This window comes from Haemorhous mexicanus, chromosome 15 (assembly GCF_027477595.1).
Source record: "Haemorhous mexicanus isolate bHaeMex1 chromosome 15, bHaeMex1.pri, whole genome shotgun sequence".
Classification (NCBI taxonomy): domain Eukaryota; kingdom Metazoa; phylum Chordata; class Aves; order Passeriformes; family Fringillidae; genus Haemorhous; species Haemorhous mexicanus.
The window spans coordinates 14,853,457-14,876,032 of NC_082355.1; the positions used below are offsets into that span (position 1 = coordinate 14,853,457).

Sequence of the window (22,576 nt, forward strand, 5' to 3'; positions counted from 1 at the left end):
AGAACAAATGATAACTAGAAAGTTAGTTGATATTTGCAAAAAAAGAAGAAAGTCTTACCTTTCCTGCTTGAAGGACATGGTTTAAGACATTGAAAAGAGTATTTCTACAAATCTAAAGTGAAATTGTATGAGTAAAACTGAAAAAAACAATCTGGGCATGTGCTGGCACTAAACACTCACCTGAGATTTTTTTGGTAAAGGTTCCATGATTTAAGAGATCTGTTTGAGAACAGATTCTGCAATTTATTCAGATTTAAGTACACATCTCCTGAGTGCTCCTCTGGATTTAGACTATTTGTGAAAATGCAAGGAATTTATTGGGAATGTGGAGCTTGCCCTTCAGACTGTTCACTTATGGCAAGATGGTTTTTAATGGTTTGTCTTTGGAGATTTATTTTATTCTACAAAATCATAGCATCATTTGCTTGATTATTTTTGCCACAAGAGATACATTGTGTGCCTTTTAAAATGCCCTGTGTTTCCCTGTTTGCTCCTATTGGAAAATAACAGTTTTAGATCATTGCCAGCCAGAGCATGTGTGCCTCCTAATGATTAGGCTCCTAATAATTGAGGAGACTAATTGAGTTCCTCAGAGGAAATATTTGCCAAGGGGTGCTTTGAACTCCCTGGTGGTACATCAGCAGGTTTGAGACATCTCTGCAGCTGTTTATCTGAACTCCAGGCTGTTTATCTGAACTCCAGGCTGTTGTTGTTCATGTGGAACCCTCGGGCACATCCATGGGCACAACAGGAAATGGTTTGAAACAGAGACCAGTGACCCTTACAGCTCTCTAGAGTGTTGGAAAATGTTTTCTGTACAAGGAAAGCATGATATGAGTGTTGTGCATGACCTAACCAGTCTATTAAGGAGTACTTCTGGAGACCATAAACAGCAGATGTAAAAGCAAAATGAAGCTGTTTTAATCCTGCATAAAAGATCCATTAGGAAACCAGTAGGAAACAAGCTGGTTACAGTAAATTGAAATGGCTTGGGAAATCTGTTTCTTTTTTTCCCTCTCCCATCCACTGTAATTTCTTCAGCTGTTTTAACCTGAAAAGAACAAATTCAGTGTGAATTTTGAAATGTCATTCCTTTGCTTCTAATTATGTTCATGAGCACCTCTGCGTATGTGTATATTGGGCATTTTAGAGGTTTTTCAAAGGGGTATTCCAAAAAATGGTTACATTTTCTACAGCTGAAGCAACACTTAACATTATAGCCTTTCATATGCAAATAAATTGTTTTTAACGAACAAAAGTCTTTTGTATTCAGAAGGAACTGGCAAAAGAAGCTTTTACTATGCTCTGTGTGCTACTTTAGTTCACCAAGTTAATTTTCAGGTTTGCTTTAACACTTTTGAGAGGGTCAATCTTGCTGTGAAAGCCTGAATGCTTGATCTTTTCAAAATGAAGCATGTAGTCAAGAATTATGTCCTGGAGAATGCTTGGATGAGCTCAAGCTGCTGAAATTCTGGTGAATTCTGCAAGGACAGGTGGGATATGTGGAGTTTCTGCAGCTGGACTGTGTAGCTGAGGTTATACAGGTACAAGTGACATTTCAAATGGGGCCAAATCTGTCACTTCCAGGAGGACAGGAGGTTACTCTTTAGATTTTAAATCTCTTACTGTGTTTGTAAACATTGCAAGTGTTTTTATTAACTTCTGCAGTGTCATTTACTATGACTTGAAAATGCTGTGGAAAGTAATGCAAACACTGATTTATACTGATAGGAACAATGTTTACAATTTACAGTACCTGTAATTCCTTACAAGTTTAAATGCCTTGCACCTGACAGATAACTGGATTTGGTTTACCTGAGGTTTTTTTTTTTTTTTTTTTGCTTTCTGACAGGGATAAGCAGGTTAATTTTCATATTCAGGGGTTCGGGGTTCTTTTCACAGTCTTCTTGCTTGTTGGCAGAGATCTGGGTTTACAGTTGCCTGGTTCTTTTTTTTGCTGTGATGCCTGTTGAAGGGAAAGGGAAAGGGAGGTTCTGCCTTGGGCTTAGCTGGTAAGTGCCTGCTGGGAGCTGTGTTAGTGTAATTACTGAGAAGAGTCAGGCTCAGAAAGAAATGATCTCCCCAGGAGAAGGAGGTGGTGATGGAAAGGTAATTTGGCTCTCTGCAGCTACTGCAGGGAAGACTTAGTTAAATGCCATTCTTGCCTTCACTGTGGTGTTTTAGCAGCTGAAGGCTTTAACAGCTGCTTTGTTGTTTTCACTCTTAAAACCCCACAAAACCTCGACTGTCTGTAGTTGTAGAAGTGCATCAACACTTCCGTGAAGAGGGACAAGTTTATTGTCTGAAACTAGCTATTCAAACTTTACCTTGAATATTTCATGAGGTTCAGACTTGTAGATAAAGGTCATTGTCATGCAGTGAAGTCCTCCTACAGGAATTATAGAAGTCTAATTCTCAAACCATGCAGAGCACAGAAATACTTGTTTTCAGTCTTGGCCTGGTTAGGTAAACAGAAATATCATAAACCCACCATATGCACCTTAAAGGTTTCCTTTAGTACTTCCAAACTTGATTTTGCCCACAATATTAGTTTAACATGATGAAGTAAGTGTAGCTATCCTACACAGGGATGTTTTTAGACAGCATTTATATATAATATTGTACAAATAAAACTTTACCCAGAAGGAATCTGTGAACCCTTTTAAGCAGAGCTACTCAAGAGCAAAGACCACAGAAACTATTTGCAGAGCTGCCATGGCTGGAGAATTTGATGTGTTCAAACATACTCATGGTCTAGCTAAAAGCTACAGCTTTTTTGTTTGGTATTCAAATTGATATCCTTGCTCTACCTGGAAATGCTGCAGAATGATTCCATGACATGCCATGAATAGTTATCCATTCATTTTTCTTTTCCCAAAGAACAGCTGTTCCCTTCCTTTGTAATCTAAATATTGTTTATTATTAATTGACTCCTGAAACCTAATAAAAATATCTCATTTTATTGCAAAAGATAACATCCTATTTAAAGGGCCTAGAAATATCCAAAACATACATTAGAGATCGAGTGCCATTAGGAAGATATTGTGTGGCTATGCTGGCAGGATTATTGAAGTGCACAGAACCATCAGAAGCCCTACATGAGCTGCTGTTACAGGAGAAGAATCAGTATTTTATTCGTACATTTTTAGTTTTTAAAGAAGGTTAGTTTGACTCCATAAAACAACAATTTCAAATACAGTAAATTTGGAATATACTGCATTCTGTGCAATGTTTTAAATATAGCATATATCACTTAAATGTATATTTCTCAGAAGCTCACAATATTTTTGTAAACAAGTGCTATCAAGCAGCTGTGGTTTGGGTTTTTTGGTGGGATTTTTTTGACAATTTATGGGGGTTTGTATGGGGTTTTTTAAATTTTATTTAGGAATGTGTTTGTATTTCTAACATTTCTTTCCTGCTCTGTGAGGTGGTTTTAGGGATTATGCTGTAATTTTGTAAATTAGGGAAGTTTTTTGTAGCCAGTACTTTTATCTTCCAACAGTCTACCAATTTCTACTGCTCTTCCAATCTTCACACTATAAATTATGTAGTGTGTATCTGGTACTTTTTTATTTCCTATAGGAATCAATAATTAGTTAATAAAATATTTTAAAATATTTAACAATAAAAACCCCCAATGCTTTCATATCATATTTTCATATAGCCAAGATTCTCATGTGTTACAAAGCTTTAAATTTTAATTATTTTATGTTGCTAAGATATGCACATTTGAAAATCTAAACAAAACAGCATCAAAGCAGCATTACCCTGTTCCTGTATCCACCACTGACACCTCCTGACCACCTTCACCTAGTGGGACCAAAATCTTTTGTTCCAATGTTCTCTCTCATGTTTGATGTAGAAAACCTTTTGAGTGTCAAGCACTGTGGGGATGGCTGGGGGTAAAACCTCCTTGCAGCCTTCCTGAAGGAAAGCACTGAAATTCCATATTTCTGGCCAGAAAACAGATGCCTTGAGGGAGTGAGTTTGAAAACTGGGCAGGAGAAGGCTGACACAGAAGTGAATCTTCCTGCAGGGCTGAGGCTTGGCTGGCCTGGAAACCTCCTGAGCTTCCCTGCTGCCCTGGGGGCACAGGTCACAAACAGAATTTCACATCCACACCTGCATGGTCCAGACTTTTCTGACTGAAAGAAATCAAAAAGCACCAACTCAGGAATCTGGAAAACAAAAGCTAATTGTGACTGGGAGGTTAAGGATTAAAGATTGGTTGTGGTTCTGAATCCCATCAAGCTCAGATGTTAAAATATGAAACCTGTAAGCCCTTAGATCAGTGTATTTCAGATTTAGCACTTAGATCAGTGTATTTCAGATTTAGCTCTTAGATCACTGTATTTCAGATTTAGCACTTAAATCAGTGTATTTCAGATTCAGCACTTAAATCAGTGTATTTCAGATTTAGCACTTAAATCAGTGTATTTCAGATTTAGCACTTAAATCAGTGTATTTCAGATTTTGCACTTAGATCAGTGTATTTCAGACTCAGCACTTAGATCAGTGTATTTCAGATTTTTATGAATATTGATGTTCATTCAGGTCATAAGAAGGACTTAGAGCCTTACTTGTGACCACCTTTGGTTGGACTTTGTTAAGCTAAAAGAGTGTTTCTGTTTGCATAGTTCTCCTGACTCCAGGAATTGATTGGTGCTATGTGGTGAACCAAAGGGGTGTGGTTTGTTTAAATTAAATGATCTGGATCCTTTGAAAATAAATTGAAAGCATCATATGCATTATGTGGGCAAACCCAAAATCAGATAGCTTAAAATGAGCACTTTTGTGCTTGTCAACAAAAAGAAAGGCAAAAGGATGGCTTTTGTATCATAAATTAGTAAAAATGGGTTCAATACAGAAACAAAACTAGCTGGTTTTACTTGTGTCAGAGCTCTTGGTGTTGCTTATTATTATACTTTACCACAGGGGATATTGGTCTTAAAAGTATTATTTTAAGAATAATTTATACACTAATAAATCCTTCACTGCATCAATTATAAATACTAAAGGAACACAGGAATGCTGTTGGCACTGCAGCACAAGCAGAGCTTGAGTGTAACACAGTGATGTGTTCTGATGGAGTCATTTAATTCTTACCTTTTTTATAGCCACAACCTATTATTGAAGAGCTTTTCTGTCTCACTAAAGGCATCTAAAGACATTAGTAAAAAAATAATTTCCTTCTGAAAAGCCTCTAAAATAACAACAGTATTGTTCCTGTCATTTCTGTACTAACTGAAATTAACATGGAAATGGTTTTTAAGTGTCAGTCCTTTTGAATTTTGATAAGTTAAGCCATGGCATAGTGCAATTTTTCTTCTTAAATATTCGTTTTGTAAAGAAATTAGTCCCTCAAAACAAAATTCTTCTGTGCAAAATTCTTTTTAATGTATTTTCAAATGTGTAATTAACCCTAGGAATTCAAGGAACACAGAAGTGTACAAAAAGTGTACAGACATTTAAAACTAACATTGCACAATTAATACAGGATTACTTAGAAAAATAAGATGCAGGGATTAATCTATGAATACCCTGAACCAGGGCCACTTCTAAGAAAAGTCTGCAGTACATTCCACTCAGCTTGCTTTGGGAAACCTTTTCCCCCCTGCCCCCATATGAAAGGTGACCATGTTTTCATGAGTAAAATAATGGGATCACCAATCATAGGTTGGGTTCCATTGGCACACTCTGTGCTAATGGTACCTTGAGTATTTTTGGAGGAAAGAAGTAGCTGCATTGACATTTGATAAAATCTTTTCAGCATATATATATATATTTTTTTTGTGCAATACAGATCAGTTCACTAAATATTATTTTTATGTTCCATTTTTTATCATATATTAATGTACATCTTAAGGCAAAGAAAAAAAGAATCTTGGGATATTTTGGTACAGCAATGCAGGTCTTAAATGGATAGATTGGGCAAATGATTCAGTAAGAGAGTAGCCAAAATAGTAATTCCTCTTTATCCAGCAATTGGGTGATGACCTCTGAGGGATCATGTCCAGTTTTAGGCTTCCAGGTGTATGAAAGACATCAACTCACACCACCAGGGTGGCTGTGGCTGCAGCGAGGGAGATGAGAGGCAATGAAAATTGGGTTTGTTCAGTCTTTTAGAGCTGAAGATGTAGGAGGGAGGTCTCATTATCCATGTAGCTCTTCTTGCAGGTGTGCTTGGACAAAACAAGATGTGGTGGGCACAATCAGAATGCAGGAAATTCAGATTAGGTGTTACAAAAACCTGGAACAGCCTTCCCCAAGGAGCTGAGGATTCTTGTCCTTGGAGCTACTCAGAACACAAATTCACTGAACTGGACCTTGCTTGAGCAGGGGTTTAAGACAAGAGTTACTGTGACATTCTCTGCTTTTACAACTCCCCAGTTCTTTTCAGAGAAGTCCATTAAATGACTTCTAAATGGTGGCTTTTATAACAAACAAAGAAAAGGACAGAGGTCAAACTTAACCTGAAATTCTTTTGTTTGTTGTTTAATATTAGATGACAGCAACAAAAATTGGGGATGTGAAATAATTATAATTGTCTCCTCTGAGGAGAGATTTGTTTGAACAATTTAGGTTTCCCTGAATTTGTTCTTGATAATGTTGTTTGTTCAAAGCTTGATGAAGATTTTTCCTCTTAGTCGATGTTGTTTATAAATGGGAAATAAAGGCTGGGTGACATGCTTAGCTTTGTCTACCATTGCTTGTTAAAGTAGAGATTTGAACCTTGTTATTTTGGAAAGTTGAAAAAAAGGTCTTTACAAAGCATATGAAAGTGTCCTTGGGAAAAAAAGAGAACTTCCTTTTGAAAGAATCCATTTCTTTTCTTGAAAATGGTATCTTCATGCACCTTTGTTCAGTGAGCTAATTTAATTAAATTCAATTACTTTGATTTTTCAGATACTTTAATTAAACATTCTTAACCTTTGTGATTTCATAATAGCACATTTTCAGGTGTGTGCTCTCAAGCTCCTTCTGTTTTAGTGTCTTTTGAAATGTAAAAGGATGCATGAGGAAGTCAAATCCACCAGAAACATTTTCTTTTCACCTTTTTTGTCTTTCTCCTTAACTCCTTTTTCTCGGGAGCTGGAGGATCAGGTGGTGGCTTCTGAGGTGAAGCTGAAGCTGCATTTTGCTCTGCATTGTCCAGTGTTTTCAAAATCTGATGAAATCTTCCTTCTTGTTGTCTGAAGTCATATTCTACACTACAGAAAAAAAATTAGAGACCTATGCTAGTAAGTGAGAAATTCCCCCTTTAAAGAACATGTCAAAGGCTGCTTCCCTCATCAGAATAATTGGTGTTATTCAGTGATACAGCCTGGGGTAAACATAGGGGGTTAAGGGTTTTCTCCTTTGAAAGTAAGTTCACCTCTTTTTTTTTTTTTACCTTTGAGTGAAAAATGTTACTTCAAGTGAGTTTAGAATTCCAACATCGTGGCCAAAGCAATGGGACAAAAATGAAAATGTACCAGGATGACCTTTCAATACATTTTATTCAAAGGTCAGACTTTGATCCCATAATCTAACAGTCATGTGCTCGTAATTAAAAACTCTCACATGCTTAACTTTGTTAAATGTGAATGTCTCCCACTAGGACACAGGCTAGGAACAAAAATATATTCAATTAAACAGTATGTAAGTCTTTGAGATAAGTGGTGTTAGTTAAGAGGAAAGTAGCACTCATTTCCTCAGTTGAAATCCCTAATTATTATTGATGTCAAACAAGAGTCAAGATGTTAATTAGATAAGAGCAGATGAGTGCATAGAAATAAATGTAAGGTTCAAAAGAATCAGTGTGGACAGAGCTGAAGCAGTATTGTGTGTATTTTCCTTATTTCAATCATCTCTTCTGGGCAGGAGAGTGAGTTGTATCAGCTGTGGCTGCTGTGAAGGCTTTAGAGGAGAGTGGAAAGGTTGCATTTGCCATGATGGGAGGAAAAGAGCATCATTTAAGGAGTTTGGGATGTCACTTCAAGGCCCTGAAGCTGATTTTGGCACAGATCAGAAGACATTTATAAAGTTAGGAAATGTGCAAGTCTTAAAAAACTTTTAATTGTATTTTTACATTAAATCGATATGCATCATTAAATAGTATGTTGAAATTAACTAGAAGATTGTTTCCCTTAATTCATGTGTCTTGGGATTTTTCATGAAATAATATAACTCAGGGGGAAAAAGAAAGCAGGAGGATAATTTTCATTTAGAAAAGAGTAGAAGGATCTCTTGAACAAGAAGCAATGCATAATAAATATTTAAAAAAAAGCAGAAAGAAGTGATATAAAATCATGCCTCTTGCATTTTATCAGCTTATTATGAAAACTGTAACTTAATACCTTTCAATATTCACAGACCAAGGGTGCTGGAGAATGACATGTTGGGTTTATAGAACATGTAAGGGTAGCATCTGCTCATGTGCCTTTTCTCCCCCCTTCTTCAGAGCTTTTAATTTAATGTTGGAGATATCATCTCCAGAGGCAAGAGGTCAATTCAGTCTTCATTTAATGCTGCCCATGATAACTGGTTAGGGTGGCTGCTTGCATTGTTTATTACAATACATTTCTATTACACGGCCTGGATGGAAAATCCCAAGCCTGGAATCCCTGCTGGGTAGTTAATAAAGGCAAATTTACAGTCACTGTTAGGCAGAAAAGCTCTTTATTACTTTAGTGATCAGTGTAATCCACAGGGGGATTTCTGTGAGATTCACGCATTGTTTGACTCAAGGATTGTGTGATAAAGATGGTTCAGTGACAGCAACCCAGCACTCTGCATGTGCAGGGCTTGCAGCAGGGAGGAGTGAGGCTCTTTAGGAGCAGGAAAACTGGGGGCAAGATAAAACACTTGATTTTAATCACAGCTGTGATGCTGTCTTAGGGGACAACACTTGCATGGACAATTCAGGCCACATAAAACACAGGAACTGCATGTGTTTGTCTGGAGCAAACACTGACAGCACTTGCTTCTTTCAGAATATTGTCTAATGAACTTCAAATTTAGTCACTCAGAATGCTTTTTTTATAACCAAATCCTGTGGAACACCTCTGTAAATCAAAAACTATTGTTTCCTTACTGTTTTCTCTTTGTCTCTTAAAAATGGAAACTTTTTAGATCACCTGTGTTCTGCACATGTTCTATTAATCATTGCAGTGTGAGCCTCCAGGCACCATTACTGCTGCAAACTACCTGGTAAATCAAAAAGGCCCCTGAGTTTTTTCTTACTTCCTCTGTTCTTTCCTTTGAATGATGGTGCTTGTTGTTCAAGATCTATCCTGCACTGAAACAGTGTAAACTTAAAAACACAGGGTATTTTTGCAAAGAGAGAAGGCAAGGTGGTCTGTATATAAATTCTAGGGAGTGACCTGTTCATGTCTAGCCCATAAAATACGCAGATTGTTTGTTCAGAGACCATGATCAAGTAAAGGAAATCTCTTTTTTCTTTTTTTTATGAATACAGTCTGTGCTCTTGGATAAGTCATGTAACTTCTCAGGGTATCCAGGGGGCTGTGAAGAAGACCTACAGCTTTGTCCCAGAGGAGTTGTGGTGTTTAATTTGTGACATGTTAATTACTTGGAAATTTCATTACCAGAGGTTTAAGACATCAGTATGGGATTGAGCTGCCTGTTGAACAATAGGTTCCAGTGCTGTGTCTAGTTTATTAAGCTCTTTACTAAATTTGCTTCCTGCAGTACATGAAGTGTGAAAAACACTTCCATGAGAGTATTTTCTATCAATTATTTCCTTTAAAAAATTAAATTTAGAGTGATTACAAACTGTTGAAGATAATGGTCTGCCATGTTCTTTGAAATGAAGGAAAAGCTTTCAGTCTCAAAGAGAAATTCTCTAACTCTTTGTTTTCTCTTTATTTTTGTAAATGTAATCAAGTATACCAAGGTGTGGGGTTTCTGCCTTGCAACTGAGCCTGCAGAAATTGGATAATGTCTTTATAAATTCCCTTGCTGAGTGGACAAGGTGCACGTGCAGCACAAGCAAGGCTTTGTAGCTGCTGGCTTTGGGCTTGATGTCTGAACAGCTGAAGGCTCTCAGAGTGTGTTTGTACAGACACAGAAATTGAAACATGTGCAGCTTCCAGAGTACAGCCCTGAAAAGCTTTCTGGCCATAAGAGTTTACCATAAACTGCACTTTAAATCTGAAATAGCCAACAATCAAATTGCACTCTCTAAAATTAATAACAACTGAGGTGAAAATGTGGGAATTTTGGGTCTGTTTTGCAGGTTAACATGAACTGTAGCTGTAGCCCACTGTCATTCAGAGAACTGAGAGTTTATCTTTTCCAAGATCTAAAATTATTACAGAAACCCTAGCTTTAAAAATGTGCCACACAGAGGAATTCCAGAATCAAAAATGGCATCACAGGTCTTCAAAGCATGCCAGTAATAACACTGTGAAACTTTAGAGGGAAGTTTCTCTTTGAATTCTCCCAAGTCCAATCCCCCTTTCCTTTCAGCTACCACCACTATGAATTGTTCTCTATTTGGGGAGCAAACCAAGCACCACTTGGTTTGTTCCCCAAATAAAGAACAATTTTCACTTATCATCTTTTCTTAAAAACTGGTTCTTAAAAACAGTTAAGACAATTTATAGGTGTGAGCAAAGCAGTTTTGTGCAGCTGGGGGTGTGCAGGCAGGACAGGAGTGGGGGGGAGCAGGGTACCTGTAGATGATGCACGCCGTGTTCTGGCAGGTGCTGCAGTTGTTGAGGTCCTGCCCAGTGTGGTAGAAGTTCCTCCTGGAAGAGACAGCAGTTCATGAGATGTGGAGTTACAGGCACAATAACAGAGCTCTGAGTCATTTATGAACAAAAGCCATTCTGTTCACCACCTCTGTTAGCCCTATGAAAAATTCTAGTACCAAATTCTAAGCTGGAAGTTTTAAACACACACAAACCCTGTGAGCCATGTCCTGACCTCTCCCACCTCATGCTGTTAAGAGTTCTGGTTGTTGGTTCTGGTATGAATAATTGTTATGAAAGCACTTAGAGATGAGATTGTTCTAACAAACACACTTTCAAGTATTTGAAAATCCATGCAATTTGCTGAATCAGCCTGATCTCTGTCCTTATGCTTTCCAGTCTTCCCTTTTCTCATTTCCTTATTTGAGTATAACCAAGTCAGATTTTTACTGCTGATAAGTTACAAATTTGTATTGTTGAGAAAACAAGAAAAGTGAGTTTTCATGCTTAACACTAACTAGAGCTGAAATACTTTAAGATGGAGAGACCTGTGTTAGAAACAGGTTGAGATTGGTGGCTCATTACATCTGAAGAAAGTGTAACACTTGTATTTAACAAGTTTTATTTGAATTAGGGGAGATCAGTTGGTACCAAAATAATTTTCTGATTTTTTGGAGAAAAATGGGAGTTTTTCATGTGTGGTGTTGTGCTACCAATAAAAGTGCTTGGAGCATTCAGTGAGGTGAATCTGCCAAGGTGGATTGAAGCTTCTCATTGAATCTCACAGAGACACTTCAAGATATTTGACTTTTTTTTTCTTTTCAACCATGTGGTAACTGAACAGAAATGGATTATAAATATTGCTGGATAATCTGACTGTGCTTCACTGCAAATTAGTCTTTGCTATGGGCAGATTCACAAAAGTAATTGAAACTCAGGTTCTCCCCTAGAGAAGGAATTCAGGGGAGAAGGAGTGGCTGTTCTTTTCTGTCCCTTCCTATGGAACCACAGTCAGGTGGAGTCTGGATGAAGATTACAACAGAGAAATGACTGCTTAGGCTTGAGACATACTTGGATCCCTGCCTCCAGTCTTGCCTCTTACCTGAATATTTGGTTTGGAGTGTTGTAAATATTTTTTGCATTTTTGCTGTTAGTCTGTCTACATGGATTTTGTCTCTTGTGTTTAGGCTGTTACAAATTTGGTGCTAGAAAATCATAAGGAACAAGCCTCTGGGAGAGGGAATGTAACACTGAGGGAGGAGCTGAATTGTATGGGGAAAATGTTAGATAGAGCAAGAATTTATGTGGGCACAGTGGAAGCTAAGGAAAGTATTTTTATGATAACAACCAGATAGACAGTACCAGTTAATGTTTCCAGATAAAAAAGGTAATATGTTTGGAGTAAAATCACATGCTAATCTGATTTATATTGTTTTAATTTTTTTAACGAGTGTAAATTCTTATTTGAATTTTGAGTTGGAATGTTATTCAACAGAAATGCAAGTCAACTTCAATTCCAAGCTAAAATACTTGGGAAAAGAAAAAATTCTTAAAAATAGATTTTTTTTTTTTCCCCCTTCAGAAGTTGTAAGAAAATGGGAACTCTGTCAGTTCTGTCCTGAGAGCTCTGCCCACATGGGTCCAAGGGCAGAGCCCTGATGCAGGGTGGTGTGAGCATGGCAGTGCTGTGCTCTGGGCTCTTTCTGCAGCTGCTCCTGCACAAAACCCTCAGTGCAGCCTCCTTGTGGTGCCTGCACAGTTTGTGCAAATGTGGAATATTACCTGATTTGGTCATTATTGTAACCAGTAAATACAGCTGATACATGTGATCTGATTTTGGAATTGAGAGTGCAGTTTTGCATGCATAAGTGATTGATGTACATCCATGAGATGCCTGTGCTAAAGATTAAAATTATGGTAGCATAATCTCTTCATGTTCTTTTTTCTTTAAAAAATGAAATGAAACCTTTATTCCTTTGATTTGTTTCTGAGTTTTTCAAAGATAAGTTGTTTGAAGGATATACTACTTTACAACAAAACAGAACTTTGAAGTGTATCCTAGATGCAATTACTGTAAGAAAGAGATGCTGTTGATAGTTTGGAAAGCTCTGTTAGGATACTCTGAAACCTGTTTTGAGCATAAAAATATTTTAAATTCTATTTTAACTTTGTCCAATCTTTAGATGTTGGTTGCATTTATGGTATTGGTTTTTTATTTATAATGCATAATAATGCATGAATACTGCTTGTAGCCTTGGCACGGTCTGTGTCACCATAGTGACAATAAATACAGGGTTGTTACATTGTATGGGGGTGAGAAGGGAGCCACTCTGAAACCTGAGAGTCTGAAGTGAGCTCTTGCTGACAGCCTTCACACGCTCTGACTTTAGCTCTCAGTCTGGCACCCCTTGTGTGTCTGACCTTGCCATGCTCTGAACACCCTAAATCTAAATAAAAAAGGGAGCTGTTAAGCTGGGTCTTGCACTGGATTTTGTAAAGGCAGTGTCAGCTAAAGCCAAGCTATAAGGGGACCTGCTTCTCTGCTGAGGCCCAAACATCATAAAAAGGGTGCAAGATACATTTTTGCAAACTCATCTTTAAATATCAGAGGAGCTGTGTTTTCAGTAGCAAAGGTTAAAAGAATGCTAACATCTGCTTTACACTTCTGATGAATAACCAATATTAAAAGTGAACCATACCCTTCACTGAGGGCTCTGGATTTTTCCAGGTCTTGGATTACATTCAGAAGGACTTTAATCTTCTCCTGGTTGGACTGCAAGGATTCCTCTACAGACTGCAGCCTGCCTTGTAGGGCACAGAGTTCTCCATGTGCCAAGTGAATTTGGTTGATTTCATTAATCTCTTTGTTGCTTTGTGGGTTTATTTCGTTCCTTGGCGGATAAGACTTTGTGTGAAATCCTTCTGAGCAGCTGCTACACCAGGAAACATCTGCCTGGGTGGAATTGTTCTGCATTTCAGTGTTACATGGCAGACATGGTTTTGATGCATTGCTGCTGGGCAGTGACAGTGGTGGGTGATCATCACTTGGGAGTGTCACACAGCTGGAACCTGGCTTGTGCTCTCCTGCCTGGTGACAGTCTCTGAGGAAACAAGGAGATGAGCTGTGATTTGATGGGGGGGACAGTGGAGTAGTTTCCTTACTGCTGGCATCTCTGCTGCCTACAGGCAGCTCAGAATCGCTTTTCTGCTCTTCAGGAGCAGCAGAGTGGGGGTTACATTCACTGCAGTTCCCAGAGCTGCTTGGGCAAGGCTCTGCTCTGTCAGAATCAGATGACAGTGTGCTGTTTTCATGACTTTCGTGGCTGTTGATGACAGTAGAAGAATGCAGTGAGTTACTTGAAGCTGTGGTTGTGTCTGGTGCATCCAAGGGAACATTTCTGTCTTGTGGGAAACTCACATGAATGTATTCAGGCACCTGTGTGGACGCAGTTGTCTTGTCTGACTCTGAGAAATCCCCCGAGTACCTCGGTCCATTGCTTTGTGCTTTTGATGATCTCTGACCCAAGGCCACCTCACTATTCCTGCATCCATCCTCCAGGTGATGACTTACCCTCAAGTAGCAGAGCTCTGAGGACAGAATGTCTGGTTCACAAAGGTTGCCATTTACCTGGATAGAGTTTGCAGGCTCTGCTGGCATTTCTGTCAGTGATTTGCTTACTGTCAGCTTTTTCCTTTTAAAAACAGGGAAGTGTTTCCTGAGGCTGGGAGAAGTTTGTATGGCAATATTCCGAAGCCCCTTGTGAGCCCTTGAAAAAGTTGGAGACTGAGTTAGCAAAAAATTGTGATCCCTAAATATTTCTGATTTGCCAGTAGTGAGTGCTGTGTCTGGGGCAGGGTTAGCCTCCAGCTCTGCCTTGGTGCTGACACCATCATCCTTGAAGCGGACCTGCTGGGACTTGGTCCTGCGGTGCTGGGGGTGCCTCAGAAAATCTGCTGAGTCCAGGCTGTTCCTTTTCAGGAGCACTGGTCTCATTTTCATGTTTTGCTGGGCCATTGAATCACAATTTAAAGTCTGTAAGTAACGTGTTTCTTTGCGACCCATTTCATTTGACATTTGACCTGTAGGTTAATATTGTTCCTAAGATACAAATTAACACCTTACTCCTGGAGCATATCATTCTTCTCCTTGTTATTATCTATATTTTCAACTGGCATGTTGTCTTTAGGGATCCTCTTTCAAATTTAATTGCTGATTAGACCAAAACTAAGATAAATTAAATATAAAATTTAAGGACATATTTCTTGTAGCTCAGGAATGCAGAAATCCTTTTACCTGCAGCTAACATGGTCTTTGTATTACAAAATTGCCACAGGCTGTTTCAGTGAACTAATTTAAAGGTAAGGTTGAGTCTATGGCTTTCCTGGAGGCTCTCATATGACAGCAGCTCTCCATTAGGGATCCAGCTTTTATTTTTTTTCTGTTGGACCAGTCACATGTGTTTTATTTGCATGTTGTCTAAAAGAGCATAATAACTTCTGGGGGCATTTTCATTTCTGATGCATAGTTGTACTGAGTATGGAATATATCCATTAATATCAAACTGAATTGCTTTCTTTAGAGATAGTTTTTCTTCCTCAGCCATCTTTTTAATGGCCTGTTGAAACTTATCTTCTCAAAGAGGTAAGGAAAATGTCACCACTTATGATCAGGGCAAAACACAGCATCCAGAGGGATTCAGAGAGAAAAGTTACTGATGTGTAGTTGTTACTGCCATTCTTGCAAACACAAGGCAGATCATGTCCAAGGGGTTGCCTCAGCTCTGTAAATGGGACAGAGGTCCAGGTTGAATAACCAGAAGGAGCAGAAGAGCAGAAAATGTTTCCTGAAAATAAAAAGACAACAGTTGTAGCTGAGCAGAGTGGCAAACGGTGATTTCCTGCTGCTGTCTCCTAGGCACTTTGCATCTTCTCTGCTTCTGTAACTTTGGCAATGAGATACTTGTACAGAAACTGAACAATGGTTTACAATTTTGAGGTGGCTCAAGTTTTTTTCATATGAAATACAATGCTCAAAAAATGGATATATATATATATATATATATATATATATTTATACAGAACAGATACAATATATCATAAGCCTGAATCTGATCCCAAATGCAGATCTTAAAACTTAAGCAGTTAGATTTGAGAATGGCCACTCAATCCTGTTATGGATGAAATATCAAAAACTGAACAATACAAATGTGAGTTCTAAATTTGAAAGAAAGTTGAGGTGTGAACAAAAGACAATTTTTTTTTGTTTTTGTTGGGTTTTTTTGTTGTTGTTGTTGTTAAAGTTATTAATTTTCAAGTGTTCAGATTTGAGTACAAGATTGCAGCTAAATTCCCAGTACAGTGGTGGTTTACTATTAATCCTGTTCCCTGTTAATTCACTGGTCATTTCATTAGCCTTACTACTTCCATTAGCTCAGAACCTTTTATTTAAGCATTACACAGATTTTACCATATTTAATTTACAAGAATTGAGGGGATGGGTGCAGTGGGAGAGATCTTGTTACAGAATATAGCAAACTGTTATGCAGCATCATGTAACATTTAGGCACTATAATATAATTTAAGCAAAGTAATAATGTGATATTACTCTATTCTAAAGTTTTAGAAGAAAATGAGTGTTGGATTATCTCACTGCAGAGAGAAATGTCACATAAGATCTTGAGAAAATAACTATGTGCATTAATACCAAATTTTAATTTTGTGATATTCATGAATTCATGGGAATCTCTGTGCTGATTGTGCATTGGAAACAAGAATCACAGTAAACAAGTCCAAGAGTTTCTGCAAACAACATTCCAGTGCCAAGTTCTGAGCTCTCATTTCACCCACTAATTACCAGAGACTTTTAACGGTTCTGTTTGAAAATTTATCCAAACATTGCAGCAGCATTCTCCCCATCACAGCTGCTGTGCTCCAGGCAGATGGACTCCTTTAAAAGTTATACTTGCCCAATTAAATTCCTAAAGAAGCTTTGGAAAGCTAATCCTTTGTGTTTTAAATAAAAGTAAAAAGCCCTTAAGGGTTTTATGAGAGCTCTCCTTGGGCTGTAGAGGCATTTCAGCTACATTCCTGCATTCTTAATTTGAAAATTGCTATTTTAACTCTGTTGATTTTTAGCTACCTTGTCATCCAATACTCTGGGTTTACTATGAACTGTAATGAACATTTTGGTGCTGTTGTTTATATTAAATCAAGCTGAAAGGAAAAAAAATATATAGCTAGGAATGTTCAAATATTTGGATTGAAAACTCAGACTGGTGAATTTCAATGAGTTATAGGTGTCTGCTCTTGAGTTAACAAATCAGCTCAACCTTGCCAATTACTAAGTTTAAATAATATTTTCTCTTGCCCAGCATCTAATTCTTTATTCTTTCCTGACACAGCAATTTAAAGTTCTTGTTTTGCTCGTTATTTGACATTGACTGAAGTAGGAAAAATGCTAAGGATCCATTTCATAGAAGTGCTTTCAATGTATTAATTTAACTTATTTCACTCATAAAGAAAAGATTAATTCAGTTTTAAATTAATGTCTGGTAGTAATACTAACAGTTTTAGTAGCAGAAATTTACTGGAGTTTAATGTTCCATGGCTCCAGCTCTGCAGCCTCCTCCTTGTTCCTTGGCTGCTCTGCTCCATGAACTCCCTGGGTTTTTCCAGTCCCTCCATCCCCTGCTGGAGAAGTGCCCCATGAGGTGCACATTTCATGCTCCTCTTTTCAATGTTTTGAGTATGTGAATCTGACTGATGTTGCTTTTTTTTTTTTTTTTTTCTCCTCTGTTTGGCTTGGCTGGTACTGTAAAAGAAAATCTTGACTTTTAAGGTCTCTGTGTGCTTTGCACACACAATTCTTAGTGGTGATAGTTCCTCTGCAGTGTAAACTTACCCTTGCTCCACTGAAATTGTATCCCAAGGTGTAACCAGTGAACCCCCTAAAAAACACTCAGGTGCAAAGCCTGCCCCTCCAAACAGCAATAAAACTGCTTTTCCAGTCTGGGCATTGTGGGTCTGAGTTCTCAGAAAAGCACACTCAGCTCAATCACACTGCCAGGCAGAGCAAGTTTGACAAGACACAGATATTTTTCTATATAACTTTTCTTCCATCTTTCATGCCTCTGCCTTCCCAATTTCTTCAACAGAGTCAAACATATTTTTTGGTTCATATTTCAGTTTAATGGCTGAAGCTGTGGGTAGAGAAATGCAGTGGTAAGGATAAATGGAGATTACAGGAATTGCATGGAGTGAAAAACCTTGCAGCAACAGACAGTGGGGATTTTGGAAGAGTGCAGATGTGTAAGAGTGGTGGTTCTGGGGGTTTTCTGCAATTTGTGGCAAAAGTTACTTATTTCACATGGTTTTCAAACTTTCAGCTGCAGTTGGAAACCTTAAGTTTTCATTTGACGAGTTGGTTCAAAAAATAAATCTTTTTCTCATAGTAAAAGTGTGATATGTATTTTAGAAGTTTGGTTTTCCCTTATGCATGTTTTAAAAACAGTATTTCTTGAAACTAAATGGTTGAACAGAACCTTTCCAATGAATAAAGGAACTAGGAAAAGTTTGTGGGGGCTTTCAACAGAAGGATGATTAATCTAATTTGCTTTCCACTTTTGAGCATCCTCACTTTAAATTTCCCAACTCAGTCTATGGCAGTGGGCTGGAACAAGGTGGTTTTTAAGGTGCTGTCCAACATAAACTGTTCTGATTCTGTGAAAGGTGACAGCTGTAATAACTGTAAGATAATTTATTCTGGCTGGACAGTTTTCTGTCATGTCTGATTTGTGGTTTGTCCTGTAGAAAACAGATTTTCCATGGTGCACATTTGATGGACATTTTCAGTTTAGAGAGGCAGCTTGCTGTATTTAATTCTGGTTTGTGCTTGATAATAAGCTGCTTTCTAAGTGGGAGATTCTCAAGTTCTAAGAAATTTGTGTGACTCTCACTTTCCCTTCATGTTGCAAATCTTTCCAGGGTTCCAAAACTGTCGCTGGGATCAGAGGCTGCATGTGGGGGCTGCTGTGAACTCTGTGCTTGTCAGTGGCTGCAAACAGCCTGGCCACTGCAGAGATCTCCTTCTATGCAGGTTCAATTTTCAAAACAAAAAATGAATATCTGAAATGCACCATGTTTAGTTAACAAGTCTGAATCAAGGCTTTAATTGTGTTGGTTTGGATGTTGCTTTTGTTCCACTTCATTTTCTGTCTCCATCAGAAACTCTAGCAATATCTGTTGGCCAAGCTGCTTAATTCAGTCATAACTCTTCTTTGCATAAAAGTCATGTTGGTTTTTTTTCCTCAAAATAATGAGAGATGTTGAGGATAAGTTTAGATATGCTTCTGAAATCCCTGGAGACTGCAGTGAAACATACATCACCAGCTAGCACAGAGAGCTAGAGATGGATTTGGAACTATTGGAATTGGAGGATGCTGAAAATTACCTCTTTTTCCTGTCCTCCTTTCTTGCAGAGGGAAATGGATGGAAATGTGCTCAGAGTTCCAGAGGAGCTGCATGCAAGGAGGCCTCTGAAGGGAATATTTTCAGATGAAAATGGGTGACAGATGCAGAGCCTATAAAGTAGAAACAGTCCCCCAGAAGTGCAGATTTGCAGCTTATTGTGATACACAGGAAAAGCTGGCAGGGAACAGGAGAGATGAAACTGCTGAGAGAGATCTTTAAATGGCCTCTGTGTACAGGGGCCTGTTGTTGATCACAACAAGGAGTCTTATTGCTTTGGGTCCCACAGAATGAAGCACAAAGCTATTTATGAAAGTAAATGTGTTTATTATAAGAGATGGAGTAATTTGTGGAATATAGTTTTGTACCTGGAGTTTTCTCCAGTGCATAGCTTGTCTAGTGTAATATTTTTCTATTTCTTACTGTTATTGGGCAGTACACAGCATCTCTGTTTCTGTTGGTGTGCATGGCCACAGTGGAGCTCTCTGGATGTCCCTGGGTGGGCTCAGTTTTCCCCTACAGCAGTGGTTTGGTAATGCTGAAGGAACTTTGCTTGAGCAAAAAGGACTGAAGGAGGCAAGAACTTTTTTATAAATCCTGCTGGTGGGTTTTGTAAGCCACCTCCAGGTGGGATCAAAGTGACTGGAGAAGAGAATCTAACAGAGATAAGGAATACAGGGTAGGATGGAAGCTTCTGTCCTCAGAAAGGGAACATTTCAGTAATAGAAGAGATTACAGGATTTTGTCTCTGACTAATTTTACTGCAAGATCTGGAAATTACTTCAGGTTGGTGAGACTGGGTAGAGAAGACGCTGTGATACTGCAGCAGAAAATGGACTTAGCTAAGCAAGTTTTAGGGATGAAAATTGAGTGTGGTTTGCCTATGATTTGATTGAGATGATGCAATGCCATTGCACATGAAGTGCTGAAGATGCACTAAGAGATAAAACCATGATGATCTTATTCCTGAAATAACTTTCAGAACCATGGTACTTGAAATTCCTTTATTCTACTTTAATAAAAATAAAAGTTCTTTTCCTTTGAAAAGATGATAGATTCCATTTGCTCTGTCAGGAAAAAAAAAAGGCTTCACGGATTAGAAAACATTTTTATCTCAGTATTTCTTCTGGAGCATATGCTGGAAATTGTTCATGCAAGGTTTAGTGTCAGGAGGTAAGATACAACTCTTTATTCACTTTAGAGGGAAGCATTTCAGTCACATATTTATATACAGGCACAAGTTGGGTTTTTTTTCCAGTGTTAGTTTGCAAAGATGAGTGTACTTAAAACTGAGAAATTTCTCTTGAAGAACTGCTTGAATGCCTACAGGGAGAGGGAAGTTATCCAATGTGACAGGCTGGTGGGCTGGAAAGTGTCCAAATAGCTGGTTCACAGCACAAAATTTCAGTGCTCTTCCTTGTACAAATCTTATCAGTTGAAAAAATATTGCTAAGTACTTGATGTTTGCATCAAAGTGTGCATGCATTTTACACTTTAGATTATTGTAGATTTTTATTCAGGCTTTATAAAATGTTAACAGAGCTGTATGTAGATCTGTAGGTAACCTGTGCAAGACAGGTTTGCACCCTGTAGGCATCAGCACTTGGTTAGAGACAGATTAGACCACAAAAATGAACTAATTTTAGTTCATAAAAATGAACTAAGACCTTTTGAACTTTCTCTTTGGTTCTCAATTATATTGACTATGCCTGGTGAAACAGAAAAAACTTACTATTTTTCCCCAAGTAGCAAACTTAAAAGCTGCATTTTCATGGTTCCTGTGTGACAGGTTGCCACTGCCCAGCACCTTTCTCCTGTTGAGACACTGCTACAAGAAACACCATTTAAAACCAGTATAAAGTGCTTGCTAAAGGCTATGACTTGAACACTGGAGTTGTTCTCATCATTACAGTATTTATTTAATTCTAAAAAACAAGTTTTAAGTATATTTTCTGCAGCCCCTTAGCTTTCAGTTAATTTCTGGGTTTTTTTCCAATGAGTTTATCGCTTCAGATCAAGAATGACATGGCAAAGCTGCATCCAAGAGTATTTAGCAGTCTGCTGTGCTGCAGCTGTGTGGGATGCCTTGTAAGCACTGGGTGTTCAGTGATGATTCTTTAGGATCTTCAGAACTTTTTTTGCCACTTCAGTAAGTGGGAGTTTCAGTAAATGTAAGGAGTCAACTGTTACTCTCACTTGTGTCACAAACCTGGGAATCTGGGGAAGCAGTGAGAGAAGAAACCTTGTTGTATTTGCTGGAAGGCAGGGATGATGTATCTGAATTTGTGCAAACCCAGGGCACCACAGGGACTATTTCTCTCTCTGCTCTGGGGTGCTCTGACCCCCAGGGCAGCACTGACTCTGACCCTCATTCATGGAGAAAGTTTCCCAGACTTCAAGATAGACTGGAAGCCACAAAAGTGTGGAATAGATTATAGAGAGCAGTGCAGGTGTGTCACTGGGTGAGAAATTGAGGGTTTGGGTTTTTAGTATGTTGTGGATGGAAGCAAGATGAAGAGCACAGAGTGTCGTCCTGGGTTTCCTCATGCTTCTTCTTCCTCCTTCTCCATGGGTTTGGGTGGCATTTTGTAATTGGGCAGAAAAGTCCCCATTGCAGCTCTGTGGGATCAGTTATTGGGTTAAAAGGGGAAATAATCCAGGTGTCAGTTCTTAACTGGATAGTTTAGTCTTAAAAGACCTTGTAGCAAGAGGTTGTTGGCCATTTTGTGCCTTCTGATGAAAAGCTGCTGAACTCACAGCAGTGAGACTGTTTTACTGATAAGAAATAAGACCTGAGTCTGAACATGAACTGCTGTCTCAAGTGCTCAATCCAGACCCAGAGAAAGCCACAACTGGTACCCATGCATGACTCCATGTGCTCAGAAGGCTAATTTATTACTTTATAATACTATATTATATTAAAGAATACTATACTATACTAAAGAATACAGAAAGGATACTTACTGAATGGGGAAAAGATAATAATGAAAAGTCCTGACTCTTTCCAGAGTCCTGACACAGCTTGGCCCCAGTTGGCCAATGAGTCAAAACAACTCCCAGCAGAATGCAATGAAACCATCACCTGTGGGTAAACAATCCCCAAACACATTCCACACAGGAGAAGCAAATGAGATAAGAATTGTTTTCCTTTTTCTCTGAGGCCTCTCAGCTTCCCAGGAGAAAATCCTGGGCAAAGGGATTTTTCAGAGAATGTGAATGCCACAGAAACCATGCCAGCTCTCACTGAAATCCACTGTCCCATGGCTTCTGTTCCCTGCAGAAGCACTGGAACCTGGGTGAGAACATTGTGCCAGCTCTCATCGTGGCAACAGGGCTGGAATTTAAAGATGCATTCTGAGGCTTTTTTACCTGTGTTCCTCCAGAGCATCAGGAATGTGAGTAGCTGGAGA

General features: G+C 38.5%; 2 protein-coding genes across 3 annotated transcripts in view; one reads left to right on the forward strand and one right to left on the reverse strand.

Annotated features, from left to right (window-relative positions):
• DOCK2 (dedicator of cytokinesis 2) overlaps positions 1 to 22,576 on the forward strand; it is a 160,518-nt gene that overhangs the window by 62,892 nt on the left and 75,050 nt on the right. The gene's annotated exons all lie outside the window — the stretch shown is intronic.
• Positions 5,492 to 22,576, reverse strand: part of INSYN2B (inhibitory synaptic factor family member 2B) — a 30,136-nt gene continuing 13,051 nt past the window's right edge. Inside the window, exons 2-4 of the mRNA XM_059860325.1 lie at positions 13,400 to 15,544; positions 10,683 to 10,757; positions 5,492 to 7,214 (exon numbers count right to left, since the gene is read on the reverse strand). Of these exons, the coding sequence (XP_059716308.1) occupies positions 7,028 to 7,214; positions 10,683 to 10,757; positions 13,400 to 14,775 (1,638 nt within the window). The 5' untranslated portion in view covers positions 14,776 to 15,544 and the 3' untranslated portion in view covers positions 5,492 to 7,027. The remainder of the gene's footprint in view (positions 7,215 to 10,682; positions 10,758 to 13,399; positions 15,545 to 22,576) is intronic.